Source organism: Talpa europaea (genome assembly GCF_964194135.1).
Source record: "Talpa europaea genome assembly, chromosome: 2".
Lineage (NCBI taxonomy): Eukaryota > Metazoa > Chordata > Mammalia > Eulipotyphla > Talpidae > Talpa > Talpa europaea.
In genome coordinates this window covers 46,255,802-46,280,866 of record NC_140068.1, presented here as the reverse complement: position 1 = coordinate 46,280,866, position 25,065 = coordinate 46,255,802, and the positions used below count along the sequence as shown (strand labels likewise).

At 33.5% G+C, this 25,065-nt stretch overlaps 1 protein-coding gene across 5 annotated transcripts in view; it reads right to left on the bottom strand.

Moving 5' to 3' along the window:
* Positions 1-4,841: 4,841 nt before the first annotated feature.
* The window catches only part of HACE1 (HECT domain and ankyrin repeat containing E3 ubiquitin protein ligase 1), a gene marked incomplete at both ends in the record, with an annotated part of 68,742 nt that continues 48,518 nt past the window's right edge, over positions 4,842-25,065 (bottom strand). For all 5 annotated transcript variants that reach the window (XM_084228205.1, XM_084228206.1, XM_084228207.1 and 2 more), the window contains 7 exons: positions 4,842-4,944; positions 5,488-5,601; positions 13,051-13,121; positions 13,401-13,499; positions 15,350-15,481; positions 22,847-23,043; positions 24,534-24,683. In XM_084228205.1, coding sequence (XP_084084331.1) covers positions 4,842-4,944; positions 5,488-5,601; positions 13,051-13,121; positions 13,401-13,499; positions 15,350-15,481; positions 22,847-23,043; positions 24,534-24,683 — 866 coding nt within the window. The remainder of the gene's footprint in view (positions 4,945-5,487; positions 5,602-13,050; positions 13,122-13,400; positions 13,500-15,349; positions 15,482-22,846; positions 23,044-24,533; positions 24,684-25,065) is intronic.

Below are 25,065 nucleotides of genomic sequence, written 5' to 3'. Positions count from 1 at the left end.
AGAAATGTGTACACATTAAAATAGCTTAAACCAAACTGTAAAACTGGCATGTGTTAACTACCATTACCCTTGAAAGTAAATTTTGTGGCCTAACAAGTGCTGTTAAGTGTATAGGAAGAGAAAAGTATGATTCACATGGGGGGAGAAAATGAATATATTGATATACCTAAGTTGTGGTAAAAATAGCTAAAATTTTAAAATTACTTAAACACTCAAGAGATAATGGCTATACATACATTCTCCGATTGACAAAAGGTTTGCATTCTGAAAATTTGCACATCAATTTTGGGGACACTTTAAAAATGGAGGCTAGGTTACTAACTTAACTTACAAGAGCACAAATGACCCTTAATATAGCCCAAGTATATAACATAAATAGTAAATGCTTGAATTTTGGGTCATGAGAATGAGGCCTTGTCATATAGAGGATGAGTTTCCTTCCTTGTTCTGAGGATGAAGACTGGAAGCAATTATTAAAGCTAATGAACTTTTGTCCCACCCCTCCTGCCTTTTTAACATTTTATACTCTGATAGGGCACTGGAACAATCCCCTCTGACAAAAGGCTCTGTATTCCAAATGCCCTTTATATTAGACCTTCAATCAGTAATTCCACAACCATGGAACAATTCGTGGACATCTCAACAAAGAGCCCAGAGAATATTACCACTTCTCTAGACTGTAAGCACTATTTAAAGAAATCACTGTTGTTTAAAAAACATAGTATTCAGTAATCAAAAAAGATAAACTCATGCAATTTGCAGCAACATGGATGGAGCTGGAAGGGATCATGCTCAGTGAAATAAGCCAGAAAGAAAAAGAAAAATATCAGATGGTTTCACTTACAGGAGGAATGTAGGGGAACCAAATAAAGGATCAGGGTAAAAAAATTATCATAAATTTAAAAACAAAATTAACAGGCAACTATTAATCAAAGACACTCTGTGGGTGGGGGGGAGGGAAAGGGAGAACAGGGATTAAAATAGGGGAAGGAAGAACACAAGGAACTACATGGTGATGGTACACGGGTGAATTGGTGGTGGGAATTTTACAAGGACTACATCTGAAAGGAGAAAATATGCATTGTACAAAAGGAAAAATGATGTAAAATATATATGTAAAAAAATAATAAAATTTAAAAAATTTAAAAAGCAGTTAAAAAACAAAGCAAAAAAATAAAGAAGATAGTAGAAATCTAAATGTAAAACATTTTAGAGTCAAGCACATTGTTACATCCATACAATAAAATATTGTGCCACCATTTAAAAAACATGTTTACAAATAAGTTATAAAGACATGGGAAATGTTTAAAACATAATACTGAATAAGTAAAGAAAGTTCTAAATACTGTTTTCTTTATGAAATCAGTATGAAAAAAATGCAGTGATAAAGAGTAGAAGGAAATATATTGGGTAAGATTAGCACCTTTAATTTATTGCTTTTTTCCAATTAGTACACAAATCCACGATTTCCAGATTTTTTCCATATTGAATGAGTACCACTTTTGTTATTTTAAAAAAAGAAAAATTACGGGGGAAAAGGTAAATTCATATAAAACTCTAATTGGGAGAATTTTAGAGAGCTATAAACAGTGCTAATTACCAGGCAATGTGGAAATAGAGCTTTGTAGGCACAGGGGGCATTCCTTTCTTTTACTTTATTTGCAAGAGTTTAATTAGGAAATGTAAAGTAACCACATTATAATATTACAAGTTTTGTGTGATTATGGAAATACTGCTTATCACTACTACCATGGCAGTTTACAGATTCAATAAAACCTATAACTGATACGTGCTTCCCTTGATTAAAGATACTGGATATTTCTTTAATAGCATGTGTCATATAAAAGTAACACAGGACAGCAATTTAAACAAACAGTGAAAAAGTCTTCCTCCCATTTTATAACTCTATACTAGATATAGCAATAGTCTCTGGTCCCCATTTTTTTTTTTGTATAAAATTCCACGTAAAGGGCCTCTCTGATGACGCAGTGGTTGAGCGCTGGGGTTGCGAAGCTGCCCGCAGCCTCTGCAGCACTGGTTCAATCCCCAGCCGCCGGGCGAGGGTCCTACATGGTGAGGGTCCCTGCAGCCTGCTGCTCCCCTCAGCAGTGTACTTCGTCGTTCGGCTCCCTGCTCTGACTCTGGTGAATTCTCTCACCCTCCCGCGCTTCTGACTGTACCCAGTGCTTGTATAAATAAATAAATAAATCTTTAAAAAAAAAAAAATCCATGTATATTGTATTTACACACTAATCTCTCTTTTTTATACATCTTATTTCCTTTAATATATCATAGAAACATTTGTATATCTCTATATATATCCACTTCATTATTTGTAAATACTAATTAATGTTTTATTGTATGAATGTAACACAATTAAGTAGTAACCCCCTACTGAAAAACATTTAAATTATTGCCACTTTTTCCCTATAATAAACAAGGCTTCAGTGAGCACTCTTGGACAAGTATCTTTATGTACATGAACAATTAGATTCATAAGATAAACTCTTACTATTGTTAAGAAACTATGTGTACATTTTTAAAATTTGATATTGCCAAGCTGCCTTCCAAGAATTTGTGTCAATCTACACTCCAGAGGAATATTTCTAATCAACATAGATTCTATGTTCTCAATGGCCAGGAAGGTAAAATAAATTACTGAAACAGGCTGGATTACAAAAATGGCAAACTTCAGAGCATATTCAATCATTGAAAGACGCAATTTCAACTCGATTACAACCAAATAATAATGTCTTCTAGGAACCTAAGCCCAATGTGGTTAAATTACTTGATTTTTCAAAAGAAGCCAAAAATTAAATTTTTGAATGAAATTTCCTGATTTTTTTTTTTTTAAGTGTTGACAATCGTTAAAAGTCTTGAATTGGCATGACAAACAAAACACACATGTATGAATAGGAATCATCTGTTGGATCTCTAACTTGTGACCTATATTTACAAGTTTCAATTTCTCCACAACCAACATAAACTGTTACAGCAACAGGCTGCATTCAGCATTATTAACATTGGGATTTCCTTAGATTATATTACATTTTTCTATACTATCTTGCATTCAACACATCTACTTACAGAAGAAATTGTGGAAACAGTAAATTAAAAAGACTTGCTGTGTCTAGTTTAGATGAGATTCTTAATCCATATAAAATCTTTATATTATCGATAACTACATTCATACATTTAAAAAAAAGAATATAAAAATATAAACCCTGAAATTGCTAGATCTGTATAAAAAATACTCAAATTCATGAATTAAAAAAACATGACATTTTGAATGTTTTATTATCTCTTTTACATAAATACTTGCAAAAGGAACAATGTACCATATGACTTTAAACAGAAATGTTTGTAAACATTAAAAATAAGCAATGTAATGTCAGTTACTTATCTGAAAACTCACAAGATAAAGACCTCTTCTGAAATTAAATTTCAAAGATCTAAATGATAAAAATTATTAGTTTCGCTTATTTAAAATAAAGCATCTGAATCTTAATTTTAGAGATATATTTTTAAACTTTCTAGTTTTTAATGTAATGTTGAGATGCTTTAATATAAAAAAAAAAACCCACAGTAACAAAAGGACCAAAAAATGTTATTAAAGAAGCTTTATAACTGGTAAAGCTTTCAATGTATATGTCTATATACAGATACACACAATACATACCTGATTATATGAACATATACATTGTAAGTCACTGACAAAATGTGTAGGTTGCTCATATGAGAAAATCTGCACTTAAGAATATTAATTCCACTGGAACAGTCTATTTTTACTTTCTAGAGGCAAATTCCTACACATTACAAATTCATTTGGTAGTATTCTTAACAGTGTGAGTTCCTATTTCTCTTTAAAAGGTAAGCTATAAGTACTCAAGTGTGTCTTTTCAAAAGAAAGCTTATTAAACCACCCTAAAATTTAAAAACCAGATGCTCTGTATTAGGCATATATCATTTGAATTCAACATTTTAATCACAAAAACAAATTCAAGAAATAAAAAAAATACATATTTAAATTGTAATCTGCACATTGGATTACTTCTTCAAATGTGTCATCCATCAGAGGTCACAGATAAAACAAAATGAATGAAAAGAAATGCGGTAAAAATATTTTTTAATTTCACCTAAAGCATAAATTAAGGTATAAGAAAAACTTTGAGACATATAAATGAAAAGACTATCAAAAGATGCAAACAATTCAAACAATATAGTATAAGTTTTAATATATAAATTTGATGTCATTTCAGCAGTCACATCCATCTAAATTTTACATTATATATTAAAATATTAAAAAGCTAAAAAAACATTATTGCAATATAGATTCAATATGGGAAAATACATATTTGTGTCTTATACACAATCTAAATAAGTCCATTTTATACAATATATCAAAATATAAACGGCACTTTACATGCAATAGAACATACCAGGCTGGTTGTCCTAATATAAAGGAAAATAAAGAAAAATCACTCTTTTAACTAGAAAGTTAACAGTTACTGTTAGCAGAAGTGGAATGCAGAATAAGAATTTTGCCTTAACAAAATCTTGGATAAAATTAAAGAAATAGGAGAAAAGATAGTTTCTACTAGCAGCTCCAATTAGCATTTAAAAAAAAAAACACTACTGTGATTTTATATTTTCTAATTGTATCACAGAGAAAACATAAAAGAAAAACAGTGGAGGGGAGAGAAAACCTGATCCTTTATGAATTTTAAACATCAGTCCTGCCTATGGGCTACATTTAGGCTGCCTTTCCGTTGACAGTTTCCTAAATTACTTCTGCCACTCTGAATTGTGCATCAGTAGTAAGATGAGTTTTCCAGACTTCATTATGCCATTGTATAACCATAGCTGCCACAATGTAGAGCCACAAGAAGTCTGTCCTTGAGTATTTCTTTACTTGGGTATTCAGGTAACTTGAGCATGTTGATGCTTTAAAAGAAAAATATACCACCATTAAATAGAAATTCTATGAAATTTCTGATTGCTTTGTCTAGCAGTGAAAACACTACTCAAAATTAACATAAAACCACCCTTTCAAATTTGCATTCAAATTGGAAAACCCTGAAGTAGTATTTAAAAAATGAAAAAAAAAAACAAAACAAAACCAAAAATTGCTGCATTGCAATTTCCTTTAGCATGCAAATGCAGTGGAAGAAAATAAGTTTCATTCTAAAATAGGTAAGCAATAGGCTAATTTAGTTTGAGGAAATGGTGTAACGCTGACACTTAAGACAATGTAACTTCAATTACAGGTAGGCAGTTTCCCTAATGAACATTCCCCACCAAAAAAGGGGAAAGCAAGGAATTATGAATCTACTTATTTATCAGTTATTCCAAAATGCTGACTTGAGGTCACAGTTGAAGTTTTCCTCTCCAATACAGCAACATAGCAATTAGACCTCTGATATTCAAAGTTAATCAAAGTTAATCAAAACAAATCACAATTCATTTAAACAAAACAATTTAACGTACCATGTGCTTGAAGTTGGCAGAAGATTTGGTGTATAGGGCACAGCAGCGATTGTAAAGTTTTGCAATCCACTTCCACCCATGATGTTAGCAAATCCGCCATGTGGGACTCTGGAACTAAGAGTTCATCTTAGTAAGTTGTAATCAAGAAAGGAAAATCTTTGTAGTAGATATATTTCAAAATCTAAATTAGCTAAATATATTCATCTCCAGCACACTAACAAGAACATTTTGAATCTGTAAAACTCCCAACTCCACTAAAAGTGGTTTTGTAACCAGTTACTAAGACATCCCTCCATATTTCTACAAACCATACTATGCTTTCAAGTGGCCACTGCAAGCACCTCTATTATTGCATTTAGCATACTAAATGTGCAATTATTTTATGTTTCTCCCTACTAAACAGGAAGTGGTTTGAAGGTCCAAATGTCATTTGAAATTTGTATCCCAGGGATAGCAAAATGACTGTTAAGTAGCAGACAACCATTAAGTATTTGCTAAATAGGGCCTCCCTGGTGGTCTTGGGATTAAGTCTCAGCACTATCAACTCTATGGCCTGAGTCTGATCCCTGTCCAGGGAGCAAACCACACATGGTGCAGCAGACCCCTCCTGTCTTGCCTGCTGCTCCCCTCAGCAGTGTATTTCAGTAAATCCACCTATTCTGCTCCCCGCTATCTCTCTGGTAAATCCTCTCACTACCACATCCTTCCACCTCTGGCCTACATCCCAGTTCTTCTATGCAAAAATAATTTTAAAAATATTTGCTAAATAAATATTTACTTGATTAATTCAAGCAACACATGCTTTAACATGTAGTCCAGGTGATTTCCCTGTTTGTGAAAATTTTCTGAGGGTCAGAGGGGTTTTGTTTTGTTTTTTCAGTGGGAAAACTAGAAAATTCTTCACATCTTTCTTTTCAGAGACTCAAAATGTCAGATAATTTTTTTTAAATGTCACCTAACAAAAGGAGACCACAGGAGGACGAATACTTAAAGCAAAACACATCACTAGAAAATTTAACCTTGGATACATGGCTATAGAGGATATAATTATGTTACAGACATACCTCCCTTAGGGGGAGGCACCATATTCCCTGCCTCTCTTACATGCATACTGGGACTTGCAGTTCAAAGTGGCTTCATGTAAATAGGTTAAATCAAAATCACAATGAGATACCACTTCCTACACATTAGGAGGCCCATTGTAAGAAAACAAATATTGGAAAGAATGTGCAGAAATTGGAACCCTTAAGTACTGCTGGAGGAATATGAAATGGTATAACCACTGTGGAAAACAGTATGATAGTTTATCAAAATTTAAACACAGAATTATGATATACTGCCAAAATAACTGAAAGCAGAAGATCATAGAGATATTTGCACATTCATGTTCCTAGTAGCATTAATTGCAATAGTAAAAAGGTGGAAGCAACCCAAGTGACCATTCAAACATGAAGGGATAAAGCAAAATGTGGTACATATGTACAATGGAATGACATTCAGCTTCATAAGGAAAGGAAATTCTGACATATACTATAGTTTGGATAACCCTAGAGGGCATTATGCTAAGTGAAACAAATCAATTACAAGAAGACAACTAATATGTGTTCCCATTTATATGAAGAATACCTAGAGTGGTCAAATTCATAGAGACAGAAAGTAGAACAGTGGATGCCAGGGACTGGGGGAAAGTAAAATGGGAAATTAGAGTTTAACAGGTACAGTTTCAGCTGAAGAAGACAAAGTTTAGGAGATGGATGATGGTGATGGTTGTAAATAATGTGAAACTACTTAACATCACAGAATTGTACACTTAAAATAATGGCTAAAATGTTACATTTTATATTTTTTAAAAATGTTTATGTTTTTATCACAAACATTAAAACAACCATTAAAAATGTACAAGTTCTTACTTGCAATCACAGATGATATATATTATATGGAAAACATTAACCCATTATAAATGATTCTCTAAAAACCTCTTTTCCCTGTAGTTTGTATAAAACTAATTTTATAATAAAATAAAACTTTATTAATGAAATATCCTGGGCTTACCATAGAAATCCACATGAATATGAGATATGTTTTATTCTTGCTAATGAAAGACTTGTATGAGCAATTCTGATTTAGAGCAAGAGAATATTTAAAGGAGACCTGGCTATATCTGTAAACTGAAAAACAATTCAATGTTGGTTTATCTATGCATATTAACCTTTACTTAAAAAATTAACAAAGAACACCAGTAAGAATAGCACATATCAAAAAAACTAGCAACAACAAATGTTGGTGAGGATGGGGTAAAAAAGGAACTCTCCTACATTGCTGGTGGGAGTGCAAACTGGTCCAACCACTATGGAAAACTGTCTGGAGGTTCCTCAGTCTACTAAAAATGGAGCTACCATATGACCCGGCAATTCCACTCCTAGGGATTTACCCAAAGGACACAAAAACATTGATTCAAAAGAACACCTGTACCCCAGGTTTATTGCAGCACCATTTACAATAGGTAAAACCTGGAAACAACTCAAATGCCCAAAAATAGATGACTGGATCAAGTAGATGTATATATACACAATGGAATATTACTCAGCAATTAAGAAAGATAAACTCATGCCATTCACAGCAATGTGGATGGAGCTCATTCGCAGCAACGTGATGGAGCTAGAAGGAATTATGTTCAGTGAAATAAGTCAGAAGGAAAAAGAAAAATATCAGATGGTTTCATTTATAGCAGGAATATAGGGGAACCAAATAAGACATCAGTGTAAAAAAAATAACAACAATACAAAACACAACAAAGTAAGAACAGACAATTATAAATCAGAGACAGCCTGCAAGGGAGGAGGAGGGAGAGGGATCAGAGGGAGGGAGGAAGGAGCACAGGGGACTGAGGTGATGGTGCACTGGTGCATTGGTAAAGGAAATTCTATGGGGACTACACCTGAGGGGGTGGGGGGAAGCAAATATTGTTTAAAAATGAACAATGATGTAAAAAATTTTTTAAATTTTTTTAAAAATTAACAAATATGACCAAAAGTGACAGAGGAGAAAAGGACAAACTATTCTCAATTTCCCATAAAGGTAGAAATTAAAATGATATACTGCCACTTTATTTGGACTCAACAAGAAAAGTAAGACTTGACACTCAGACACTGATTCTTACAAAAATCACAGTATCAGGATAATTAATAATGTCTGTCTTTCATGTAACTAAATTTTCAAAATAAGCTTAAAAATTAAAATATTTCCCAATTTTAATATCTACAATGAAACTGTTCTACAAGCTGATAGTCACAAAAACATCCCTGAAACTAATTCCTCCTAAACGACAAACAAATATGACTGGGTCCCATACTTGTCAGTAGATCTTTATGTTCATCAACCTTAAGTGTGTGTAAGAAAAAAATAATGAAATAGTCTTTGAATATTATGATACTTTAAAAGAAATAAAATACATACTTTCAATTTAGAATGGCAATGGCTATACCTATTCTAATGTTCAGGAGTCTAATATCAAAGTGTCAGACAAGACCTTCATGAAAAAGAGGTGCAATTTTCCTTGCCCCCACTTAGATGCAGTCTCCTTGGACTTCAACTGCCAGCATGCCATGAACCAAACTTCCTGACAGCTATACAAAGGGAAGTAGAACAATGAAGGAGACGTGAAGGAAACACATGGTGAGAGAGATACACGGAGACTGTTTCTGGTCTTTGGCAGAGAAAATGGCAGTAATTATCTTGACTTCATGTTGGATTATGTGGTACATTTTGAAGTCTAAGTCTCTCCTTTTGTCGTAGCTCTCCAAGCCCTACCTAAACCCTTTCCTGCATTTTCCTGCCAGAAGATACCTTAGACTTGTGAAAGCTTTCAGGCATATGAGGGGATAATAAATTTGGGGAGTTTTATTAGGACACATTTTTGTAAACCTTTCTTCTCTTTCTTTCTATGCCCACCAATTATATTAAAAATCTTTTACACTGAGAATCTACTTCCTTTGCCTTTGTGCACATGGATGGCCAAATCCCTTCTAGAGCATGTACCCCTTAAAAGTATGTTGTCCCTGGAGCAGCTCAGTTACACGCTAACCAAAGGAAAATCAAGGTCTGAAAGAACTTAGATTTATAGTAAATTTAAAATAAGAACTCTATTTAGACTAAGTGTGAAAAGGTGGCTTCTTTAACCTGAAGATGTGTCATTTCCCTTCTACTTCCTAGGCTTCTAGTCTTCACGCATATCCTTTATCTCAGTTTAAATGAATTGACATGCTACACTTCATGGCTAATTAAATAATAGTGAAATTCTTTTCAATAATGACTATACTATTGAAGGCCTCCCTGGTGTCGCAGGGGTTAAAGTCTCAGTGCTATGAAGCTATCTGAAGCCACTGCAGAGTGAGTTCAAACCCCTGCCAGGGAGCTGACCCACACAGCGCAGCAGACCTTGCCTGTCTCGCCCACTGTTCCGCTCAGCAGTGTATTTCAGTAGAACTGCCTGTTCTGCTCCCCACTCTCTCTCTGGTGAATCCTCTCACCCCTCACACCTCTGGCCTACAATCCAGTTCTACACAAAAATAAATAAATCTTTTTTAAAAATGACTATATTATTAAGAATGAAAGGGTACTGTGTATTACTACACCATATATTTTTTATGCTATGAGAATAGCAACTTAATAAATATTTTTAGTACCATAAAACTTGAATACAGATCTCCTTGACTTAAGACAGTGTTATGTCCCAATAAACCCATTATACATCGAAAATATCGCTACTGAAATGCTGACTGAGAGCCGTAGCTCACTACTACAGCCCTGTGTCATGATAGAGTTCTGCACAGTGCTTTCTAATGAATGTGCAGTTTTCACACCATAAAGTCAAAACATCTTAAGTCAGGGGTCATCTGTAATTGTTTTCTGCATTTTAAAACTTATACCAACCAAATCACAGGGGGAAGTATAATAATTCATCAAATAGGGTTTATACATAAGCCATTTAGAAAAATAGTAAGAGCCCTACCTCACAACAAAAAACAAACATAAAGTCCAGATTGATCATCCTTATTGACATCACCTTCATAAACAGTATAAATTAACAATAAAGGTGACTATCAATAAGGATGATTCTAAACAGAAGAATAGGCAGCTACTTAAAAATTAGATCATTGTGCATTAGGTAATATTTTTTATATTCATTTCTGTGAATCAATGTGACTGTTTTTCATTGATATTAACTGGTGGGTGTTATTTTTTTGTATAAACATATCACATTTTGCTTGTCTATACAATTTTTTTTTTTTAAAGATTTATTCATCTATGCATACAAGAGCTGGCACACAGGCCAGAGATGCGGGGGCGGGGGTGAGAGGATTTACCAGAGACAAAGCAGGGAGCAGAACAGGCAGACTGACTGAAACACACTGCAAAGGGGAGCAGCAAGCGAGACAGGAGAGGTCTGCTTCACATTGTGGGTTTCTTTCTGGCAGGCCGGGGATCGAACCTGCATTGCAGAGGCTGCGGACTGCCCCACAGTGCAGCACTCAACCCCCTGCGCCACAAGGGAGGCCCTGTCCATACAATTATTAATGAACATTTGGATTGTTTTTGTATGGAATCACTATGAAAAATGCTGCTAAAGGACATTCATTTCCAGATCTTTGTGCGGACTTATCTTTTCATTTCTCTTGGGTAAATTTTTAGGAATAAAACTGTTGGATGTTATGTTGATTTTACTAACAAATTTATAATAAAGTGTCAGGCTGTTTTCCAAAATAGTTCTAATATTTTACATTCCAAAAATATATGTATAAGGGGCCTCCGCGGTGGCGCAGCGGTTGAGCGCTGGGTTGCAAAGCTGCCGGCGACCTCTGCGGCGCAGGTTCGATCCCCGGCTGCTCCCCGGCCACCAGAGGAGGGTCCCACATGACGCGCAGACCTCTCCTGCCGCCCGCTGCTCCCCTCAGCAGTGTCCTTTGGTCCTTCTGCCTGCTCTGCTCCCTGCTCTGGCTCTGGTGAATTCTCTCACCCTCCCGCACTTCTGACTGTACCCAGTGCATGTATAAACAAAACGAACGAACAAACAAATAAACAAATAAAAACATGCCTCTATTAAAAAAAAAAAAAAAAGTATAAGATTGGCAGTTATTCCCTATCTTCATTAACTTTTGTTATTGTCAGTCTTTTCATTTTAGCCCCTTGTGTGTATGCTGATTATCTTGTTGCAATATTAATTTGTATTTCCATGATTAATAAACATATTGGACAGTGGAAAAACAAGAAAATAAAATTAGATCTACAAATGGAATAATTTTAATGATACATTGTTAAATTCAAAGATTATAAAATAGGGAAAACACTTTCAAAAAGTAAAAATTCATATAGGTGGGAAAATTCTAGAAGAATAACCAAAATGTTAACAGTGATTACCTTTAGAAATTCGATTACCTTTTTCTCTTACTTGAATTGTCCTACTTCCTACATGTAATTTAGTAAAATTGTATTTTTAAATTATAATTTCAATTAAATTGCTCAAATTTTTAGCTATTTCTTAGCACTAAGAATTAAAAAAAGAAATAAAACCTAACATTTTTCTCATATCTTTAGTCGAAAATCTGTGAATATTCATGTATATTTCTTTAAAATTATGAGACTCCAATTATTTTTCTATATAGTTAAAAGACTAAGAATATAAAGCAAAATGTTAACTATTTCTGAATAGTGCAATTACTTCAATGGAATTTTCATTTTCTTCTATCTAGTCTCCATTTTCAATAACTATTAAAATAAGAAAATAATGAACTTTAAATTACACATATACTTTATGCAGAAATACATTCAATTTTGTTTCTAAAATAGAAAAAATAAAGCAACGTAAACACATCAATATATTGATAATGGTTATTGTGGCAGGGGGTATTTTTCTTATTTTCTGTTTGTTCTAACTTCTCTATAAGAATGATATACGTTTAAATTTCAAAAATGAGCCATTTTTTATAGAGGTACACCGATAAAATTCTAAGTTATCAAGAGTGAAAAAAATAGCCTTTTATTTTCATCTTTCATAAATATAAGTTAAAGTCATCTAGTTTCCTAGTATCTATATTTAATTGGCTCTAAAGTAGAGTTTTCAAAGTGCAGTATCATGAATAATTTCTTAGGCCATAAATGGTGAGACATTTGATAAGAACTGGAGAAAAATCGCTGCATATGAGAATCATGTCGTGTGTGCATGTTTGTGTATGTGTTATTTAGCAACATACAAGTATTAAAAATGTGACTACTGTCATTAACTTACCTGCAGAATGGAGATTACCAAGTTATAAAGTACAATATACGTTCTAATATCCTGATTAGAAGTTTATTATTATATATGTTAAATAAACATTTACTGAGCACTACATGTGTTTTATCGTTAATGCCTAAATAAATCTATGTTTACTACCTAAAAGAGTGGAAAGGGAGGTGAGAAACTGACAAGTCAGAGTAATAATTCATCTTGATTGTTTATCTCTAAGCCATTAAAAAATGGAATACATTAAATTCTTTCCACATTATCATAAAAACACTTTTTACCTGCCAGTAACAAACTGCAAAAGAAGCACTCTCTCCTCTGGAGTAATGTCTTCCACAACTTCCCAGAACCACTAACAAGAAGAACAAAAAAAAACTTAGCTCCTATTTCAGAGCAACTGTAGACGTGTTAATACCAGAGAAATATGCAATATTCATAAAGCATATTTTATTCTACAAAACTCATTTATCAAAAATGATTTTATACAAAGCATTCATATGCAATATTCCCATGAGAAGAATTTAGGGAAAAACTTTACTTTGTTAATTAATGTAGGTTTTCATCCAATCGTGCTGAAAAGCTTACAAAATTAAATGGCAAAACTTCATTCTAAGCTCTAGAGAGACTTTACCTGAATAACTGGATCTTCCCTTTCATAGCCACTTGTGTATTCTGTATTTTTTATCCAATCACTCACATCAATTTCTGGCATGCCAGAAAGCAGCAGCTCCTTTGGGGAGGAAGAAAAATATTTCATTAATCTTCTTTGGGGGGAAAAAGCCATTACATTTGAATAGTAAATTTGTCTTAATTGGAAACTAATCCCATGTAAAACTGATTTACTTTTATGACAGTTTCTGCATGTCATCAATAAAAAGTACTACCTGGAAAAGAACCCTTAATACTGATAAATATTGTGAGATCTTAAGACATCTCCACATTGATACAATTTAATTAAAATCTAAGAGACAATAGTTTTATAAAAAACATGCAACGAGTTTTTATGTACAATTTTAAGAACAATACCTTTTGTTTATGTCTTTATTTTATATATTTGGTAAATTCTATAAAGAGACTATATATTCTCAATATGAAATCAAAACAAAAACTTGAACAAAACCTGGGTTAAGCCAAAGAAAAGATAATAAAGAAACCCTAGTCACTAAGAAAAAGGAGGCAATATAATAAAAAGTTCTTATTTTTTAGAAGAGATTCAGGTCTCTTAAGAACTCTGTTGTGCAATAATTCAGATCATTTAAAGTCAACATTCCCCAACATACGAAAAAATAAATTTTTCTAATGGTAGTCTAGTTTCCAGGAAGATCATCAAACAAAGAGCTGAAAATACTGGGGGGGTGGGGGGGAGGTGGGGTGGGGGGGGTGGGGGGGTGTAATTAAAGGGACATACCAGTACATTTATTAAAATATAAAAATGAAAAGCATGTGGTAAAACTAACCTATGAACAAAATACTAAAGGATAGTTTTCTATTGATCTAGTATTTACTATCCTAAATTGTAAGTTTTTAAATAAGAAAGCTCTATTTAAACTACTGTGCTTTAGTAAAGATTTAGACAAGTCAAAGAATTTGAAAATAATTACCAAAAACGAAAGAGAAAAGAAAAACAGGGCAAAGCATAGACATAAATCACACAAAATAAGAAATTCCTTTAGAGCATAATGAAAGGAAGACAAATTAAGGAGCAAAACATAGCACTCACTACGGATTACAGACCAGCAAAGAAAGTAGACTTCACATGGGTTTGAAATGAAGAAGCGTAAATATATATACACATACAAAAATATATATTAATATATAAATATGTGTGTGTGTGTGTATATATATATATAATATGAAGTTAGAGAAGATAACACAAAAACAAGAAAAATTCTCTTAATTCTCCTTTTTGAAGTACAAGTGTTAGTACCAGCCTCCTTGACTTCATATGACCAAATAAATTCAGAAATTATGTAAATATTACTTTGGGGAAGACTGGGCTTCAACATCTGCCAAGCTGAACACTACAGAACATATTCCATTTTTATCATCATCTGATCCCATGTCACATTAAGGAATAGCTAATTTGGTTACAAAGCTTGAGGGAAGCAGAAGCACAAATCAGATAACCCGTTTCTTTTTTTTTTTTTCCCATTTTTCCCTGGCCAGCTGGGGATAGAACTCATGCTGCAGAGACTGGCAATAGCTTGATAGCGCTGTCTTTAACCCCTGAGCCACCAGAGAGGCCCTACAATCACCGTTTAGAGAAGGAAACAAACATAGGATGTGTAAGAGACTGGTAGGTCTATGGTGACTTACTATCTTCAAAATGGGCAATGAGGTGCAGTCCTCTGACAAAGCTGATAAAGGAATAATATAGGGGAGTCTATCAATTATGATGGCACCGTCTTCAGTCAGTACTCGACTTTGAGATAATCCCTTTCTAAACATGAATATTAAACCATCTGATGTCTTATTACATATTATTCCATTCATCATAGCACTCCAAGATTATTTCTGAATTACATAAATTGGAGTTTTATGTTGCTATGTAACAACAAAAGAACTGATTTTTTTCCTTACCAATTCATATTCATCAAAAAGTTGTATGAGGGAAGGCGGAATGAACATATGAAAGCCCTGCAAAAAAGCATTGATCTGAGGTTGAATGGCTCTTGTCATTCGGAGTTCAGTAACAAGCTGGACATACTCCGCCTATAAAAGAAAGTTTTTGTGATGTTTTTAATTTTTCATACATAAGATGTTGATATAATAATTTCTCATTTAAGAGGTAATGGTTTAGAATTAATTTGGCACCAATATTCATACACATCAGCAGACCAATAAACAACTTTTCAATAAGCTAGTTAGGTGAAAATCCTAGGAATCAATCACCTATGATTCCTTTCTATGCCAGCTAGTGCTATCAGCTCTGCCTTTGAAAAATATCCTCAATATGACCTTGTCTCACTACCACTTCTAAGCATTCTGGTCCAAGTCATCATCATTTCTCACCTGTGTTACTAGACCCTCTGGAGTCCCTCTTTCCATTTTTCTCTCTGTACTGTTTCTTCTCAACACAACTGAGTGATTTTAAAAGAGAGATAGAGATAAAGAGGTAATTCAGATCATGTAACTCTCCTGTTCCAAACCCTGCCATGACTTCCCATTACACTGAGAGTAAAATCCAAATTCTTTTCTTAGTCTTATAAGACCCTATATAATCTATCTAGCCTCTGTTTTGTTCTCATTTCCTTCCACTCCCCTCCTTGTTCATTCACTCTATTGCTAAAAAACACAAACTTGTTCAAGTGTCTTTGTACTTCCTAATGTCTCTGACTGAAATGTCTCATTAGAACACAATCTCTTTGTAGGCAGACAGAGCTCTGCTTTGTCTAACAATATATATCCCAAACACCTAAAAAAGAAGTAGTCATTTTGAAAAGTGTTCAACACCTTACATCAAAAATATGTGACAAATGTGCATATTCATCAAATTCATTTATGCATACACAAAGTTGATAAAGTAGCCCTTTCAAACACAGCTGATTTGATTCTGGGTTAAGATAAACTATTTGCACACATTTTATTTTAAAATATATCATCAATGTCATAGCAAATAGTATCACTTAAGATTTTACTAGTAAAAAATAATGTATTTTGGCTCAGAATACAATGAATTTGCACATCATAAAACTACAGCTAGAGTTATAGAATGACAGGTAAATTGTAGATAGGTATAAACTATTACTTATGTATATATTTTTAAATCTCAGTGAAACTTCCTGAGTTAAAGTCAGTATTTTACACATGGTTCTCACCTCCATGGAGAAAACCTGTTTTAGGCCCCTTTCTTCTTTTTTGGAATTAATTTGAGCTGTTTCCAAAAAAACACCTCAAAGGCACCGAGCCAGCAAGTTACATATGACTATTGATTATGAATTCACCATACATCTCAGAGCTACAGAAGTGTCAGAGTGGATTCCTCACAGCATTCCCCAAATCCCACATGGCTCTTTGTTCAATTTGGCACAGGAAAAGCTGCCATCTTTGTTATTCAGTCTACTCCCACCCCAAAGACCCACTTCTAACCATCCAAAGGTTTTTATCCACTATAGGAATTAATCAGCTATACACAGTTAGTTACCAGAGACAGAAATGTGTACCAACAATCAAACATAAACATCAAGCAAATTTTCAGAGCCCAATCCAAGAATATATTTAATACACTTCCACGTGTGCAGCAGTGACCTGTACACATGAACATTATCTTAATAATATAATCTTAATATAATCTTAATATAATCTCAAGGCACCATTCAATAATCATTGCTCAAGACTGTAACAAATTATGAAGCATGAAAGTAAAAGATGCATGAATTGCTTGAGTACACTTTACCTAATTTAATATGTATTCTATATTTATAAGAGCAGTACACATTTTATTATCAACTAACTCCTATTATTTCTTCACACACTCTATTTTTTAAATAATTAACACTCACAGGTACACTAATCTTTCTTCACATGTGCCCTTCCAATATTATTTCCCACATTTATTTCATTAACTTTGGCTCCCAGTTACTAGATATAATTTTTTTCTAAAAAATCAACCCCTTCAGATACCAGCCTCCATATCAAGATATAATTTAGATGTGGATGAATCTTGAGATGTTATTTTTAAGTAAAGGAATAAAATCCTAGCCACTCAAAATCCTCTTGAGTTGTTCAGTAAAGTAACTGAAAGTATGTTTAATAGAAAAAAATCAAAAGCTAAAGGATTCCAAAATGTTTCTCTGTCTCCTTAAACAGCACACACCTTCAAAAAAGAGGTTAACACAAATTAACATTTTCTGGATGACATTGTGAATTACTACTATGAACATTCACTATTACTATGTACTATTATTTTGATGGTTTATATTTTAGACAAATACACTGGCTGCAGTCTCATCACCTTTGAAGGTGTCCATGTAACTTAGCCACATACTTTCTGCCCTTGCATAACTACATCAACTATATTACATGCTTTAAGAAAATAGCAGAAGTGAAAAATGACAATCACTCCACAAAACACAGGTAAAATGAGCTACATGATTCAACATTACATATAAACTAAACCTAAAGTCTCACTTTGTTCTAAGTTATTAAAAGAGATGGCATAACTTTGGGGTGGGCAAACTGTTACTCCCAAAAGAAATCGTATCTGTCCTACCTGAGTTTTTGTTGTCCATTCTTTGAGGGCATAAAATAATATTATCAATAAATGTTACAGAATTAAAATTGGAGAGTTAACCATATTAAAGAATCTGAGTAACTGAACTGATGAAACAGTTACATTAGTATATAGAAAGTTTTCAACTAAGAAAGCTTTAGCACAGTGACAAGGCTAAAAGCATAAATAAAGGAAATGTCAACTAATGCAACATCTGAACTTGGTAACATGATATAAGATAGGTTAGCGAATACGATGGCTAAAAGGAGGTGAAATAAAAATAAAACATTAAGGAGATTCCACTCTCAAACATTATGTTCCATTTAAATTACATGTCTAGTTACAGAAACACTTTGTTTTAATAATCTCCTATTCTTCTGAATATATGGAATGAATAATATCATCCCTTGAAAATCTTCCTCAAAAATGTTTACTTCTTTTCAGGCTTTGAACCTGAAACTACAGGTTTCAAGGGTAGTGATGATGTTGAAAACTGACACATTTTTTGAAAACTATTTTTCTTCCAAAAAAACAGTTCTCCTTCCACATAGGAAGATAGTAAAGATAATCTGAAGCCCCATCAAATAAACACACATACACTCAATATAGAAAAACTTAGACCTGAGCTGTTCTAAAAAATTCCAGAATAATAAATAGATTTCTCATAGTATACTTTTCTGAAGTTGCATATAAGGAATCCACTTAAGTCAATAATCTATCTACATTAGCCTGTATTTTGTGCTGTCTGTGCATCAAATGTATTTTTGTGAAGTAAATCAAATGAAACTAGCAATAAAATGCAATGTGTATTTACCAAATGAAAATGAACTAGGGGGAGGAAAGTGAACACATTAAATTTTATAATTTAACAAACATAATAAATTTGCCACTTTGTTCATATTCATTGCCTTTTAGTAAAAGAGAGCCCTAACATCAAAGAATCAAAGAGACCTAAATTTAAATAGAAGGCCCACCAGTTACTAGTTTTGAGCCACTGGACAAAGATACATGTGTAGGCTGGAAATTTATAGAGTACCTTCATCAAATCCTAGCTCCACCTCTGATTAACCATGTGATTTGGAGGATGCTACTTAATCTCTTAATATCTCGGTTTCCTTGCCTATAGAACAGGAAACCTACACCTCTCATAGAATTGTTTAAATTATAAGTCAATACAGATAAAATAGTGCCCAGCACATTACAAGTACCTAATAAATGTCATATGATTTTAATACTAAAATTGTTACCACACTAAATAAATAGAAATAATCATCTCTAAAGGCTGTTATAATAGTGAATGAAAAATACACAGAGACATATGAAAAACCTGAAATATTCACATAGTATTTAACAGGTGGTAGGTAACTATTGTTAAAACTAGAAAATAGAATAAATAAAAACAGATGAAGATGGCAAAACCACCAGTCACTGTGGAGTCCAATTCACAAAAATGGCAGTTATCCTTTAATCCTTCTTTCTCACCTTTGCAAACAATTACTGTTGTATAAATTCTATATCCTCAAAAGCTTCCTCATTTTTTCCATCCTCACTGCCACTGTCTTATAAAATCTCTCATACATGCTCCCCTAGAACAGTCATAACCACCCATTAGTTGCCTTGATTCCAAAATTGCTGTTTTAATCCATTCTTCATACTTCAAGCTGAGTCTGTTATTGTTCTCCCAAGAAAACAGAAATCCAGTCAAGGTGTCCCATTTTTCAACATTTGCAATCAACCTCATAGCTTTCAGAATACTTTTCAAATTCCTAATTGTGGATGCAAAGTCTTCAGGACTTGGCCCCTGTATAACACCCCCATCCCAAATCTTCTCCATTCATTTACTTTGAAATCTAAGCTAAATTCTACAATTCTGATCTACCTGTGGTTCCCCAGATAACTCACACTTTGTCATCTCTATGCCTTCCTGTAAGTCCAAACATTTCCTACCCCCATTCCATACTCCTATCTGACCACCTAATGATTTTCCTCTATAATCCAATGTCCACCCCCCTCCTCAATTCCTGGATAGCCTGTCCCACCCAACCCTATTATTTCCTCTCCTAGGCTAAATGATTTATAACTAGTATTGTAAAAAAGTTAACACTACTGATGAGCTTACTCTTCCATTCTAAGAGCTAGATGGGAAGATCTAATAACCAAGCAAAACTTGTCACTGCTAGCTCAAGATTTTACGGTTTTAAATAAGACTTTATAGTTCTATAATTTCATCTCTTGGTCAAGAATTTAAAAGTGAAAAGCAAAGGGAAACAAGTAAAAGCAAAAAAAAAAAAAAACAAATTTAAGATGAAAATATTTAAAGGTAAATTTTTAGCTGCTGGTAATTAAGCCATTTTTGAAAGCAAAACCATGGAGGTTATTTTTCTAGGTTTTTGTATCACTGAGAGATACAAAATTTATTTATATGAGCATTATATTTCAAATGTGGAACTAACCTATATTCTTCTGTCTATGTTACTTGTTTTTACTTAATATACTACTTTTTAAACAGAAGTATTTCATCGATCTGGTTTCACTCTTAATTACCTTCCAATGAAACTTAGGAATAAATGACTCCCCCATGTGGAGATCAGCTTACACAGTCTTTCACTAATAAGCTTGGCAAGTCATTTAAGTTTCAATAAGCTTACAAATTCTTCAGTTGAACTCAGAAGGTGATAATTAAAACATTTTATCTAAAAAGATAAGAGGCTGACCCTAAAGTAACAGAAAACTTCACGACAGAAATGTAAGTTTAAAATAACAAGTGTCTCTAAAGAACGTGGCTTGAAAATTTTATTTGTAAATTGACTATTTCAACAACTTTAAAATAAGTGATAGTTTTAAAATACAGGTATACTGAAAGATTTATTTTTTAAAATGAATCAGGTTGCCTACTAAATAAACATTAATTAATGGTTTAAGCATCCACAATATGATACACAATTATATTTGAATCTTACTGGTAATATTAGAAAACTAAGAGGCTCAATTTATTATACATCAGAAAAAGTGAAAGTGAAAAGAATTTACAAATTAATGATTAAGAGCCTGCTTTTTACTCAAGCATCAAAGCTACTCATTTAAAAAGTAAGCCTGTAATCAATGACGCAATCAGTCCATATGTCTAAACAATAATGTATTAAACTTAGAAACAAAAATTCCAAGCTTGTTAATATTACAACAGCATTCCAGCCTCATACTAGACCTACAATGAAGAATATACCCTCAATGTGAGCATAATCACATGTGATATTCAGTCCCTTTCTTCTTTATGGATTTCAATAAAAGGCACAAATGAAAAAGAATGTATATTTATTTAAAATACCTAAGCAAAAAACATATCATAGTGAGAAGGATGTTGTTTCAGAGATATGTGTGAATGTAACTATCATGCAATTATTAATGGCTCTTTCAGCTTTGTTGTATAAAATATATCTGAAAGGAGTAAAAAAATCAAATTACCAGAAACAGTATTCACACTTAGGAATGATCGTGAAAATGAGTTTATCAAGAGACTGCTTATAATAAAGATTCTATGATTTTATATCCTTAATTCAGAGATCTCCAGTATAAAATAAAATAATAAATGCACTACAAGATGGACAATTTATAACTGGAAGATTTTAAAAAAAGGTATTTTCATTCACTGTCAAGCTCATACAGATTTTTAAAATAAATTTCACTAATTTACTATTTTAATCTCTACAACTTAATATGACCCATTAGATTAAGACATTAAGATCTTCCTCAACATGATTAATTTTGTAAATAATACAAAGTACATTAGACTTGAAACTGGAAAACGACCTGGGTTTGGGCCCCAGCGTTACCATTAACTCTTCAGATTTCAGTGTCCTCCCATTTAAAATAAAAAGATAGACTAAAATACTGTTAGTATAAATCTTTAAAAACTTAGCTGCTGATAATATTTTCAAAAATTAAACTTTTTAAAAAATGTATAGTATCCAAATTTCAAAAAGTAAAACTATACAGTTTAACATGTGGTCCCCATTCCTTGTATATATCTGAAACTGAAAGCCTATTTTTATAGAACACTATCCAATAATAACCAACTATTGTGGTGAATTTTTCAGCTTATAAAATGCTAGTGACAATTCTGTGAGTGATATTATCCCAACTTTACAGATAAAACTGATGTTCAAAGAGGTTAAAATGTGGCCAAGTTTTTTGACCTAAAAAAAATCTGTATTTTACTAAATTTCTAGGCTACAAAATGCTTTGGTAAATATTATTTTTTTTTATAATTAGGTGATTCTGAAGCTTTTCTGAAATATAATCCAACTAAAGAAAAGGAAAAAGTTTTAGTCTTCTTTAGTTTTAGTCTCATGTGTGAACATGAGATAAAGTAATAAAAACAACCAAGCTGTAAAGTTTTTTAAAAATTAAGTTCAGAGGTCTCACAGATTTATTGCATCTCAAAAGCATGTTAAAAACTCTTACATTTCTTCTTTCCTTACTGGAACTCTTACATTGTACTTTATATATATATATAGGTATATATATATATATATATAGGTGTGATTATATAAAACTGAGAAATATATGTCGTAGTGATGATTACAAATATTTCTAATCAGATTTTTCAACATGCAGATGCCTAATTTATACAATCAACTGAACTCTCCTCTAGGCTGCTTCAGGAATCACCTCAGCATAACAAACACAACACTGAAAGAATTCTTTCTAATTTAAAGTTTTATATTTGATAGTTCAGTTAATATTTTATCTGTTATAAAATATAACAGCAAAAGTCCTCCAGCTAGTGCCAGGAAACTTTATTGTAATTAGCAAACTAGGAGGCCCAAATTAGAAACAATAACTAAGGTAAAAATTCTAATACTCACTTTGTTATTTTGAGTCACAAGAATACTTCCACCCCCAGGTTTCAAAGGCACCTCTTCCACTGCTCCAAATACATCGGTCTCTACAGAAAAGGTTAATTCGAGACCCAGGTCACTAATATCATTATCTAAAATCCACTGCAAATTTTTGGCATATTCTGGATCAATGGATGCCACATCTTGGTAATTTACAGGAATGCCTAAAAATGCAAACATACAGCAGTTATATTCTAAATGATTCATCCTTTCCTTATCTGTTTAATGGTAAAATACTGCCCTCTACAGTTGCTTTTTAAAACTGCAAAACACAATCCAATTCTCAGCATGATTTAAAAGGATGCTAACTCCTGAATCTGGAAATTATTAATTTACATTTACATTTTTTCTGTTTTTACAATGTAATCTTTCTTTGAAATATATATTCAGGAAGTTATTGTACACTGTGAAAAGTATACAATAGTGTCCATTCTCTTAAGTATATTCTTATTATATAATGCATGATTTGCATAAATAGAACACATGCTAAAACAATTTTTTGTAATAAGTTGTTTTTCTCTCCCTCAAGTTTCCAAATGCCTTTCATACTTATTTTACAATTTTAAAAAGCTGATTTCAGGGCCTCCCTGGTAGCGCAAGGGGTTAAGACGCAACCTATGAAGCTCTCCGCAGCCACTGCGGCACAAGTTCCATCCCCTGCCAGGGAGCCATCCAAGTGGTGCAGCAGAACTCTCCTGACTTGCCCGCTGCTCCTCTCAGTCAATTTCAGTCAATCTGCCTGCTCTGTTCCCCACTCTGTCTCTGGTGAAGACTCTCACCGTCCCCCACGCTTCTGGTCTGTACCCCAGTTCTTGTATACATAAATAAATAAATCTTCAAAAAAAAAAAAAAGAAATACAGCTTTAAAAAATAATGAAAATAGGGCCTCCCCTGGTGGAGCAGCGGTTGAGCACTGGGCTGCGAAGCTGCCCGCAGCACCAGTTCGATCCCCAGCTGCTGGCCGAGGGTCCCACATGGCACGACAGTCCTCTCCTGCCACGTCCGCTGCTCCTCTCAGCAGTGTATTTCGTCAGTCTGCCTGTTCTGTTCCCTGCTCTGGCTCTGGTGAATTCTGTCACCCTCCTGCGCTTCTGACTGTACCCTGTGCTTGTATAAATAAACAAATAAATCTTAAAAAAAAAAAAATGAAAATAAATAAGTTGATTTCACCCAAAATGCCACCACTTATCTAATTAGGTTTCCTAAAGACTGTAAGAAAAGCACTTTAGGGCCTCCCCTGGTGGAGCAGGCGGTTGAGCGCAGTGCTGTGAAGCTGTCTGCAGCCTCTGCAGCGCCAGTTCAATCCCAGCCAGCTGGTGAGGGTCCCACGTGGCACTGCAGACCTCTCCTGTCTCGCCTGCTGCTCCCCTCAGCAGTGTATTTCATCAGTCTGTCTGTTCTGTTCCCGGCTCTATCTCTGGTGAAGCCTCTCACCCTCCCGCACATCTGGCCTATACCCCGGTTCTTGCATAAAAAAAAAAAACTTAAAAAAAAAAAAAAAAAAAGCCAAAACCTAGGACGGGATTTCTCAGTACAAATAAAACAGCCTCTAAAGCATTCTACAGGTTGTCATTAGGCAGTAGCTTTAAAAAAAAAAAAAGAAAGAAAGAAAAGCACTTTATATAAATTCATAGATCTAATAATAGAGCCATACCAAGAATGTGCTTGTAGAATGATCTTGTGAAATAAATGTTAACCAGCTGCCTATGGTTCAAAGCTAATCCCAGGATCTGTCCAGCAAACCGGAAATAGTTTAAATGATCTGGATTCACGTAGGAGTTGCTATTAGGCTGAAAAGTTGTTCCTGTTAAAATAAATGCAAAATAATTTCTTAAGAATCAATACGTAGAAGAGAGATCATTTCAAAGCAGGTAAATTAGTTCACATACAAGATCAGCAAAGCTAAGATTACAGTATGTCTAAACTTTCAGAGAAATGATCTTTGTGGATTATATAACAGGTGGTGAAATTGGATATTCAAAACATAATCATTAATTCACATAGATTCATCAGCATAAGTCTGCAGAGAAAAAAACTGAGAATACTTTTACTGAAAGCAGTTGGAAGATGTGTCAGAGGTACCCTGGGAAATATTAAAAGACAGTACACACAGATGCACACTTTTTCCTATGCAGTATGGCAGTAACTACTAGGCTGTGAATTAAGACATTGTATCATTCTTCTAT